We start from the raw sequence: 12442 nt of genomic DNA, 5'->3' as shown, positions 1-12442 counted from the left end.
GAACGAGGAAAGGCGGTTGTAAAACAGAAAAGGATTCTGGGAGACAACTGGTACACTGCTCTCGGGCGCACCCTCAAAAGTTTGATTTGGGTCCCATCGTTGGCTTGGTGGGACTGGTATTGTTACCTCCTTGAGGTCCAGAGTGACGCCTGAGGTTGGCACAACCTTGCCTTCTGGCAAAATCTTGTCTTGGCCTAGGTGGGGGGTAAGGGCATTGAGGTTGGGTGCAGAAGGACCTTCTTTGAGTCTGTGGCGTATGCATTCCAAACGAACGCATAATCACCCGATTGTCTTTCAGACTCTGTAGCCTAGGGTCCGTCTTCTGTGAGAACAGGCCCTGGCCATCAAATGGTAAGTCTTGTATAGTGTGCTGAAGTTCAGGTGGCAGGTCTGACACCTGAAGCCACGATATATGTCGCACGGCGATTCCAGAGGTGACCGTTCTGGCTGCTGAATCGGCGGCGTCTAGTGAGGCCTGTAAAGAGGTCCGTACCACTTTCTTTCCTTCGTCCAATAGTGCCGTAAATTCCTGGTGAGAGTGTTGTGGGACCAGCTCTGTGAATCTCCCTACCGCCTCCCAGGTGTTGTAATTGTACCTACTAAGCAGGGCTTGTTGATTCGCTACCCTGAGTTGGAGGCCTCCTGCTGAATAGATTTTACGTCCCAACAAATCCATTCGCCTAGCCTCCTTAGATTTTGGGGCAGGGGCTTGCTGGCCATGACGCTCCCGTTCATTGACGGACTGTACAACCAATGAGCAGGGATGAGGGTGTATATATAAGTACTCGTACCCCTTGGAGGGCACCATGTATTTCCGTTCAACCCCTCTGGCTGTTGGCGGGATAGATGCCGGTGACTGCCAGATGGTATCTGCCTTAGCTTGGATGGAATGAACGAACGGTAAGGCCACTTGGGTTGGTGCCTCCACCAATAATATATCTATCACCGGGTCCTCAACCTCTGGAACCTCCTCTATTGGCAAGCTGATATTCTGGGCGACACGCGGCAGGAGATCCTGGTGTGACCTGAGGTCAACTGGAGGCGGGCCCGATGATGATGTCCCTGCTACTGCTTCACCCGGGGAAGAAGATGATGAAAGTCCTGGGACGAGTGGGTCCTGGATGGACTCCTGATCACGGGGCCGGTGGGACATGTGGGTCCAGTGCGTGGATGGGAGCTTCCTCCGTACCAGCAGGGGGAGGTCGGCTGACAGTGGCCTCTGGCACGCGGTGCTCTGAAGGAACAGAGCGTGATGGTACAGTGGGTTCGCCTTGGGCTTGGTGATATGCCCAAGGCGTCCAAAAGGACCACTGATGAGGTCCCTGGTCCGGGCTGTGCATCCCTTGGATGACCCGGCTGTGTGTATCTGAATCACCATAGGAAGCACTGTCTGCATGGGATGATACAGAGGCATGCTGAGATGGCCACGGAGGAACTGAAACCGCTTGGGGAGGGTCTCTGTGTCTGGTCGATCCGTCTCCACGCGGCACCGGAGAACGGTACCAGGAGTCATACCGGTACTGAGAATGAGACCAGGACCTGCGACCGGCGCGGTGCTGGGAGGTGGACCAGGGCCTCGAATTACGACATCGAGATTGGCTGCGAGAGGTACGGTGCCGTGAGCGGTGCCGGGACCTGGATCGGTGCCGAGAGTATCGGGTTGGCAATCGGGATCTTGAATGGCGCCACGAGTACGACCGGTACGTAGATGGAGAGCGGTACCGGGACTGCGAGCAGCGTTGGGACCAGGATCGGTGATGGGACCGAGAATGTCTGCGGGACCTTGATCATGACTGGCGTCATTCAGCGGTACTGGGCGAGGATGGTCTCAGCACGGCGGGCTTGCCCACTGATTGCACAACTCGCACCGGAGGTGCTGGGAGTTGAGGCAGCTCCGGCTCCGTCAGGGCAATCAACTCCCTTGCCTCAGAGAATGTCTCCGGCGTGGAGGGCACGATAAGCTCAACCACGGCGTGCGCCGGGAAGCTGGTGGGCACCAGACTCGACGGCTCTTGCGAGACTGGAATCAATTGCGCAGAAGATGTTGGTGCCGTGGCAGCTGACGGTGCCAAGCGGTCTGACTTAGGTGGGTGCTCCAACTGCGGCACAGGCACGGGAGCTGCAGGAGTCTTGTGTTTCTTAATCCTTGGGGAGAGAGAGCGGTGCTGGGCAGGATCTTTGGCCAGTGATGGCTGGTGCCGAGGGGCCTTCGGAGGAGTGCCCATGCGCTCTGGTGCGGAAGAGGTACTTCTCCCCAGTGCGGTGGTCGGTGCGGACTGTGGAGGAGTGAGAGCTGCCTCCATCAGGAGCTGCTTGAGACGAATGTCCGGCTCCTTTTTCGTTCAGGGCTTGAAGGCCTTGCAGATGCGGCACTTGTCTGTGAGATGGGATTCACTCAAGCACTTGAGGCAGGAGTCATGAGGGTCTCCTGTGGGCACTGGCCTATGACAGGCTGAGCACGGTTTGAAGCCCGGTGAACTGGGCATGGGCCCCGATACCGGGTGAGGGGAAGGGGCTAATCCCCGATCCCTCTTAACAATATACAAGAACTACTTAAAAGGACTAATAAAACTAACTATAACTATAGAAAATTGAACTATATACACAATAATGATTAGAAACGAGCGAATAGCTAGGGAGGTGGAGATCAGCTAAGCCGCGCTCCACTGTTCCAATGACCGACACGGGCGATAAGAAAGAACTGAGGGACGGTTGGGTCGGCAGGGGTATATATCCAGTGCCATAGCGGTGCCACCCCAGGGAGCGCCCAGCTGACCCACCGAGTGCTGCTAGGGTAAAAATCTTCCAACGAACGTGCACACGGCGTGCGCACATCTAACTGGAATGGATATGAGCAAGCACTCGAAGAACACCAGCACTCACAAAGTGAAGCAACCCTAGAGACACCACTCAACAAAGAATCTAATATTTAATCAGTGCTCTTTTTAACAGAGAAATCCAAGTGTGATAGGATCCAGACAAGCTTCCTTTCGCTATCTCTTCTTAAGAGGTTGAAATTATTCTACCTCTTCAACTTGGTCTGCGTGATATTTTCAGTCTAAAGCCACCTTGGTTATAGGTAAAAAAAACCAAAAAATTAAAACAGAGCAATACAATTAGATTAGGAAAAAACTGTATGCTTAGCATATTTAGTCAAACTTTGTAAAAGTTAATTTCAGACAAATACAATCCATGTTGTTATAGTAAAAAAAGCAATATCCTAGATTTCTAGAATGGACTCCTGTACCAGTTTCTTTCTAGCTGCCTAAGCAGGACACATGTCTGAGACTCAACCATATCACCTTCCCTCCTCTCCAAGATCCAAGTCCTTCGTAATGGTTACCCTTTTTGTCATTAAAACTATGACAATCCATCATTCCATCAGGCACACAGCACTGGATTACATCAGCAATTCAACAATGAAATGGCTGATTAGATGTGCCATTGGGAGGGGAGAGATGAGGAGAAGTGGAATAGTTTATTCTCTGTACAATAGCTATTGTTACCTATATCTGCCTACTATCATCATTCCTGTCCATCTCTGGAGTTATTCAATTTTCTCTCACACAACCTAAAACTGTAAATGCTTTTTTATCTTGCTCACACCTCAGTCATCCTAAAGTGTAAAGATGCCTGGATCCTGGTACATATAACAATTTTCTCTGGCTATACATGTCAAATTGAATCTAGCTCACTGTGACCCTAAGAGAGGGAGAGCTTATATTTTCTTATTACTCCTTTGTATCTTTATTCTGCTGTATCTCAAAAACAACAACTGACAGGTAAACATGTCTCATATTCTCCTTTTCAATAATTTAAAGCTGATTTTTTTGCCCTGCATAGTTGTGTAATATTGGACCTTAAAACCAGTCACTGGTGTAGGACTGAACAAATACAGCCGGCCTTGGGCAATGGATCAGTGGGTCTTCAGAGCAAGAGCAGAGATTCCATGACGTCAGACAAAAGGAACCAACATTTCTCTGCCTGGTAGGTAGCTTAAAGTAATAAACTATGGATATTTGAAGCTGCTCACATTCTGATTGTCAGAAATATTCCCAATGAGAAATAGATTAGTGTATAGAGGGCAGTCAAAGGTGTATGACAATACACAGAACTCTGTAATAAAAAATTATCGTGATTCCACTATTTTATCATATAGGTGATACCACTGCATGTGCACGTACACATATTTGAACATACACACACAATAAACGTTAACGTACACCCCATTACACACATCCACATATTTTATGCCCAATTTTCAAATATGGGTGCCTAAAGGTCAACATCTGAATCTATATTTAGACATCAAATCAGAAATGGGCATAATTTTAGAGGTTCTGAGAACCTATAACTGCTGTTCACTTCAATGACAGTTGAGGATGCTCAGCATACCTGAAAATCCCACTTCTATTTAGGTACCTAATTTAAGGCATCCATATTTGAAAGTTTTATCATAAATTTTGCTAAAACCTTTCATATTGATTTAAATGGTAGAATTCATTCTTTATAAGATACCCTGCTAAAAATGAGTTCCAATACAGGGAGGAAGTCAATTACTTGCACTTTACATTGTTAGCGATAACTAACTTTAAAATTGTACCTCAGCAGAAAGTAAGATGTGGTCTTTGCCCTGAAGAGATTATAATCCAAGAAAGAAGGCATCATTTGAATTTTCATGTACAGAGGGGGTACTATGGGAAGAAGGTGGCAAGATGGTTGTGGGATCATTTTAAAACCACATTAAGTTGCACATTTCCAGTAACATGCACTCTGGTTATCTTACACTGGTAAGAAATGCAATAGAACACAGATTTTTCATTTGCAGGGCCATATAGCCTCATTTTAGTTTTCCCTGCACAAAACATGATGCCTATTTTGAATCTCACAGAAGTATTGTTTCTGGTAGCTTTAAACAGAGAGGAAGAAAGACACTATTGTAAGTATTAGTTCCCTGAAAATTAATGCATCTTTGTGATGTGTAAAGTTCTTATTCCCTTCTTCCTCCTCAAAGGTGTTTTTATTTTTGAAAAGTGAATGAAACTGTAAATAATCTTAAAAAACAACATTACTGGATGTGAATTATATGTCCTTTTAAATCTTCTCCCACCTTCTCTGTTACTCCCAAATGTATTTTTTACTAGTAAAGGGCCTCTTGGTTCCTTATAGCATTGTGGCAGCAGCTTTGCTGCAGATGGTGGATAATTTAGTCATATTGAACAAAAAAAAAAAGAAAAAAAAAAAAAAGGCTGAGGCCTCCTCTCCCCCCTCCTTTACTGATATCTCTGGCAGCAACACAGAGACTCCACTGGGCCTGGAAGTCATTAAGGTTCATTTCAAGCACCCTTGAATGACCAGCCTTCTTTCTGGCCTTCAATCAAGCTGCCTGCGAAACAGATGTTTAAATTGGACTTAAGCTCTTAAACACTGACCCTGTAATTTGTAACACAAAACACAGACACAGTACAGGACCACAACACCACAATGTCAGTGTCTGCACAAAATAAAAACTAAGTTTTCTTGCACCTAATTTAGGTGTTTAACAATGAGTTTATGCCTGTAATGATTGATAAAGATGATCTTAAAAAACAACATTTCTCTTAACTAAGGTAATACTAATTCCTTGTGTTCTGCTCAGGTTCAGCAACGTAAAACAATTAAGGTGACAGTCCCAAAATCAATTTAATGGCTAATGTGTATATCCTGTAAACACGAAACTGATCAAAACAATTAACTGAAAAGTCAAGGGACTAATCCCAAAATATTTTGCAATCATTAGAAAAGCATGAAAAAGTGCCTAAGCAAAGTAAGTTTATACTAAGTTAAGCCTATAGCTCTCAACTTCTTTGTGTCACATCCAATTCAACATTAAATGCTCTGTTCTTGTGCACAAAGACATATTGAAGACAGCAGTAGTGTCTAAGTTTAATCACTTAAAAAATAAAAATTAAAGAAGAGTTGAAATGTCAAAGGAGTTATCTGTCTGAAAACAAAAAGTTCTTGACCTTTTAGTGAAGCCTGAAGTTCACAAATAAATAGCTTAGACAGAATATTATTCATTCCCAACTACTCACAAAGCCACCAAACTAATCAACCCATTTTCAGCATGCAGTAATACTACTGTTTCAAATTAGTCAACTGTAGGTGGACATTGCTCTTAGAAAAGAAGTAGAAATTCCAGTTGTAAAATAATAGAGAACCCACAGATTCCACAGTTGTTTTTGGAATTAATGAGGTCAAAGAGCTGCTTCTCTCCCTCATACTCAAAGCTTAAATCACATTCTTAATGCCTGCAGCCCTATAAGTAGTTAGGGCATAAAGTATATTTTTACACTTTTGTTCTACATTTGGAAATTTTTGCTAGTTTCCAACAGAAAACAAAGGAGAAGGAGACTCAGACCCTCTCGTCCCTTGAGACCATACAGCTGCACACCAAGGGTTTTAAGTGTTGAAGCACACTACCTAATATGGACACAACACTTAAACACAGTATTATAGTTAACTATTTTATTACTAACCTGTTGAAAACACTTGGAGTTGGGCTGTGATCACGTTCTCTGTCTCTCTCTCTGGTACGTTCTCGTTCCCTATCACGATCACGATCACGATCCCTCTCTCGGTCTCTCTCTCTTTCTCGTTCTCTATCTTTCTCTCTTCGTGCATAATAATCCCACTGTTTGCTGGTGTCCACAAGACTAGGCCACGAAGGAGCAGAACCTGCAAGGTGCGGAAAGGTGACTAAAGAAAAAAATGCTGGTATTAGCAAGAACAAAAGCTGGTAAAATATAGTATGATTCACTCTTGAAATGAGAGAGAGTTTTGTACATGCACAATTTTTCCATCGCAAGTCTACATATTACTTGAAACTAGGTACAGTATTTTACTATGATGGCAATCCAAGATCACAGACACTCTTCTGTTGCATTTTAATTCAGAGGATGTATGGTTACCAGTATACATTGTTTCTTCAGATATATATCATACAGAATGTCTGAATTCCAGGTCACTACAAATAAATAGTCACACAAACACTTCCTAAGAAGGATCAGATTTTTTTATGTGATTAGCTTAGTTTTACTCTTGCAAAACAAATGGAAATAAAACAGCCAGAACAAACATAGAACCTTTTAAATGATGTGGCTCTGAAAGTATAATCAAAAAAGGGGGAGGAAAGAGTGTTTCCTACTTTGGTCAGTTTAATTATTTTAAAGAAAAACATTATGGAAGTAAAAAGGTACACAAAATAAAAATAGTTGCAACTAAATGTACAATTTTTGACAGTTGCATTCCATATTTTCTCTCAAGAGTTCATATTCTACACTGTATATTTTTCAAAGCATTTCCAATTATAGAACATAATAGTAAATGTGGAAGTCCTTTCTGTAAATTAGCCTTGGGGAAGCTATTATAACTAGCTAAAGGAAATAATTATTTTATCTTATACAAATATACCATTCAAATAAACGTTCACCAGAACCAGTTACTACTAAAACATATTACATTTTGAGAAAATGAAATACGTCCTTCAGTTTAAGACTTTTTGTAAAACACAATATACTTGTTCAGAGGAGAAAAAATTTAACCAGACTTTCGGATAAGAAAACATCCTCTTGCACTCAAGAATTTTCTGTAACCAGCAGTGGGATAGAAAGACTCTCCAGTATGCTCTGATGTCAGGAAGACACCAAAATGACAAGAGATCTGGCTTAGTAGCCCTAAGATAATGCTCAATGGGGCAACTGGAGTACCTCATTCTACCCAACAGTGACTGCTTTATTTTACTGAGACACAGCACTCTCTAGTGGACTTAGGGTCTCAAAGTTAGGAATTCCTGAGTGCTCTTATCTGCTTTGCGACCAACTCACTGTGTGGTTTTAGGTAAATCAGTTTAACTGCAGTGAGTTACCACTTTTCTCCATTTGTAAAATAGAATAATACTTATCTAACTCATGTGTTGTTATGAGAGCAAGTTAACTGTACAGAACTTTCAAAAATATAAAGTGTTACATAACTGCACGAAGAGGCAGCACTAACGGTTTCTACAAGAGTCATGTTCAATCTCCTTTGTCTAAGATGCCTGTAAATGTGCCTGCAGCAAGGTGCTTGAGCAGAAGTGTAAAATGCTGGTTCACCAAGGGCTCCTGAATTAATACAAAAGATCTTTTGAGAGGGGGAAGATGGAGGGAGGGAGGAAGAACTTCAGCCTTAAAATACTACTTCCAGTGACAACCCATATAATGCATAACAGCAGCAATACAGTGCTTTACATCTACAAAATGCTGAACAAACATTAGTTGATGTTTGAGTTTAGGAATATAGGGAAAACGGGAAGTTAAAAAAAATCTTAGCACAACAGTGTTTTGTTTATTATGCTGCCAAAACTGAAATTCTTCTATGTAAGGAAAGCAACTAGAAATAACAAAACATACAAAACAAACAGCTGGACTTTAAAGACTGCTAATTTCCTTAACTTGCCATGATTTCAACAAGGTATGTATGGTGTCCAGGGCTTGAATACACTGGATGAGAGAGACTATTCTAATTTAAAAATATGAAATTATATTTACTAAATTATATTGTTTACACAAGTTAAGTTGTAAAACACAAACAGTCATGATTTTTACTTATTATGGAATCTACATCCAGGCTGATTCTGTCTGCTCCCCCCTATGGAATAACTACAGTGATTTCCATATCCTGCCAGACAAATACGCAGAAAATTCATCTGACATAAGCAAAATATGTCGTTTGAATCTCAGTGACCTAATGTGACCCAGTGCTCTGGCTTTATATAGCTCTGATTGCAGCTAATCAGATTTCATCTGTAAGAGTTCTCAACATGCAAGAAGTTAAAAAACAGAATTGCTTTCAAACATAATCAAGATTAGTATTTTGGGTCTTCTACTAAGACCAAATTTAAATATTTTGTTTCTTCTTGATAGATTTGTAATAAACTTCATATTGAAACAATGCTACTGATCATTTCTAGATTGGGAGAGAGGAGTAGCAAATAAGATTGGTGATTGTTATTTCAGGTATGTAATTTATTCAATACAGCTGGAGACTAACTCTGCTTTCATACAAATAAGACTATACTGTGTCATGAACAACAACAAAACATTAGCTGATCTTATTTGTGTTGTAGAAAAAACTGTTAGAACTTTTTTGCAATACTAACACGAAATTTGTAATTCCATTTTAAATGGCTAGAGAACATTAAACTGGGAAGAGTATCAGTACTCACAGACCTATGAGTAAACATCACCTCAAAACCCACAGTTAGAGAGGCATCAGTTTAGAAATTCTGATCATGTCTACCTCATTTTTCCTAGAAGATCCTATGTACAACTGGAGAACTGATAGCATTATGACAGAGAAATTAAGTGATTTTAAACTGTTTAAAATTTTGTTTTTTGTTAATACGAATACTACTGCAACTTTCAAGAGAAAAAGATGTATTTCTTAAGAATTCAAGCAACTCTGGTCCCTTCAATTAAGAACTAAAAGAGCTCACAATCCACGTCTCAGACTTCCAGAAAAGCCTAAGAAGGCTAGACAACATTCCTGACATTCTAAGATAAAACACCAGCAGGAAAACAAAATCAAAAATAAAAAGCCCTTTATAACATTCATTTATAAAAGAGAACTAGCAAGCATTTTTTAAACCTCATGAAGCAAAAAAAACCCAGACAAGTCAATTTTTTGCTCTTTGAAGGTCACCTTTAAACATCTTCCTTTATAATCTCCTTCATAAAATTCAGTCTAAAAAATCTAGTATGTTCAAGCAACATTAATGAAGTTGATTATAGTAGGCCAACTTCTGCCATGCATTCAAAAACGGTCTTAAGGAGTAAAAATAGATATTTAGTTGATAATTTAAGACAGAATCACCCTTCAAATCAGAAAAGTCAAAACAGCAGGAATCATGGCAAGAGAAGTCTGTTGTTTTGCAGAGTATGAAAAAAGTGCTTATTTGAGCGCAGAAAACAGCAAGACTCCTATTTTGTCAAATGTATACCATATAAAAGAATAGCATTTATATAGCCCTAATATATGCTTAATTGGTTTAAACTACTATGTAATCAAAAAGAAAATAAGTAAATATGATATTGATTATATCAATTAACTATGTTCCATAAAACATTTTACAAGCTATATGTTCATAAATGATTGAAAATATATAGGGATATACTGAAAATATATTATTTTTCTCACACGGGTGATATTTTTATATTTAACATACCGTTCATGTTAAAAAATGTCATATTTTCAAAAGTATCTTTACAATATGTTTCTCTCCTTGTGGGCCACTGTACATGCCTGGCAACATTAAGGCCTTTTCTCTATGGTGAGTAACTGAGTGCATTAATATTTTTGCCTAAATTAATGCTGAAGGCATCTGTATTCAGCTGAATTTTTTGTTTTCTTTCTTTCTTTCTTTCTTTCTTTCTTTCTTTCTTTCTTTCTTTCTCTTTCTTTCTTTCTTTCTTTCTTTCTTCCAACACATGGTTGTGACTGGTTTCCTTCAATTCCGTCCCTCTGCCCTTTGGGAAAGCAACTGGAGTTCAGCATTACTGACCGTTCCAGTCATCCAATGTTCCTCCAACAGCATCCTCAAAGATTGTCTCTTGGGATTTTTTCTTCTGCCGGATGATACCAGATGAGCACCCTTACTCGGATGAATGAGACAACTAGTCCACACCTTCGCCCTAAGATCGAGTGATGTATAATCACACCAAACTCTGGCTGGATCTGATGGCAGAATCTTTACTGGAAATCTTTTCTGCATTGTGCAGTCTCTCAAGATCACCAGTCCTTCCTTGGCTCTATCCAAAGAACTTTTAACCTGAGCCTTTGGAAATTATTTTGACAAGGCCCACTTGCAAAGTCTTGATTAGAAAGGGGTTGTCTTGTATCAGGTTACAGCACCAAATGAGGATTAGCAACTTACTACTTGTGACTTTGGAGACCTTTTTAGGAGAAAAGTCGCCCAGAGTCATGATGACAGAGCTTCTTACACAAGCTTATTGAATCAGTGTTTTAGTTCTAGACTCTTTCTGAGATCCTCTATTGGTCCTGAGGTATTAGGCTGCCTTATACCAATATTGGGAATGCACAGATGCCACTCTGAACTCCTAAAGCGATTCTTTTGTATCTGTTAGACTCTGATAGCTGTCTATCAGAGTGGGTTTTTTGTTTGGTTTTGGTCTTGCTACTGATTGCAGAGACAGGCTAGTATGTTGAGCCAACCCACCTTTCAATCAGATTTCAAAGAGTGATGTTGAGCAATCACTCTTCCGAGAGCTCTTTTGTGTAGGGTTCCACAAAATTTGTTATCCCTTCTCTAGTGGGCTCACAAACAGTTGAACAGAAGATAGCAAGACATTTGGGCTGAAATCATCAGGATCCAGGTAACACAGCCTGATGCTTTTTTTCAAAAACAGATGGTCCAGTGTCTACTTTTCCAGAAATTAGAATATGAATAGAAATGAGCAGTCTGAGGCTCAGTCCAGACAAAACTGAGGAGATACTTTGTCCTAGCAGGCTAAGGAACTGATGGGTTTGGCAAAGCTGGCACTTGACTCCTGTTATTAAAGGGGCTCAACCACCTGTTTCAAAGCAGGCCCACAATTTTGGGAATCCAAAAATACTATTACTCTTGTTTTCTGAGGCAGCATCTGTAGGCAAAAGTGACATTTCTCCCATCTGAGTCTGCTAAGATGTTTACAACCACTTCTCCACAGCTGTGTACTGTGGCAGTCAATTCTGAGTTCTGATCCACAGATTAGATTATTTCAATACCCTTTTGGGAAGCTAGGGCCAATGCAGAATATAACAGCATCCTACTTTATGTCACCCATAGGGAACATTTTGTTCTCTAAAAATTGTAAACTTCCAAATTGCACCTGAGTACAAATGCAAGATATAGTCTATAAAGCTCCGCATGGTTTTGGTCCACATTAATCGCTCCTTATACGCTGCTGCAACAATTGAGATCAGGTGGGAACCTCTTGCTAACAGTCCCTACACATGAACATCTGCAGGTAGGTAACAGGAGGTCTACGTGGCAGAAACTCACTCTCCATATTTGCCTGACAAAGTCCAAGTCTACTGACCTTCAAAGAATGACTGAAAGACATCTATTACCAAGGGAGTTTGTTATGAAATATGTACTGTATCCAAGACAAATCTATTCACTAAAAAAGCAGCTTATTTTTTCCAAACTGTAGATATCCCCAGTGAAAACTGATGGCACATTTTGTTCATTTAGTAAACAAAATTTTTATGTACACTAAAAACCAGGAGCTAAACCTAGAAGAATTAAAATGTACATGAGGAAACTGACTTAATAAATTATAAATGAATTCTTAAACTTGAGTGCCTTTAGTAAAGGGATCGAGAACTAAGACCCTTATTTTCTCTCAAGTTACAGTAATTCTGA

At 40.7% G+C, this 12442-nt stretch overlaps 1 protein-coding gene across 19 annotated transcripts in view; it reads right to left on the bottom strand.

The window, feature by feature from the left end:
- Window positions 1-12442, bottom strand: part of FIP1L1 (factor interacting with PAPOLA and CPSF1) — a 100075-nt gene that overhangs the window by 20818 nt on the left and 66815 nt on the right. For 14 of the 19 annotated variants that reach the window (XM_030563994.1, XM_030563993.1, XM_030564000.1 and 11 more), the window contains one exon: window positions 6519-6738. The exons of 2 other annotated variants lie outside the window; for them this stretch is intronic. In XM_030563994.1, coding sequence (XP_030419854.1) covers window positions 6519-6738 — 220 coding nt within the window. The remainder of the gene's footprint in view (window positions 1-6518; window positions 6739-12442) is intronic. 3 more of the 19 variants (XM_030563995.1, XM_030563998.1, XM_030564002.1) reach the window with 1 other exon arrangement.

This window comes from Gopherus evgoodei, chromosome 5 (genome assembly GCF_007399415.2).
Source record: "Gopherus evgoodei ecotype Sinaloan lineage chromosome 5, rGopEvg1_v1.p, whole genome shotgun sequence".
Lineage (NCBI taxonomy): Eukaryota > Metazoa > Chordata > Testudines > Testudinidae > Gopherus > Gopherus evgoodei.
This window is presented reverse-complemented; position numbering and strand designations above follow the sequence as displayed.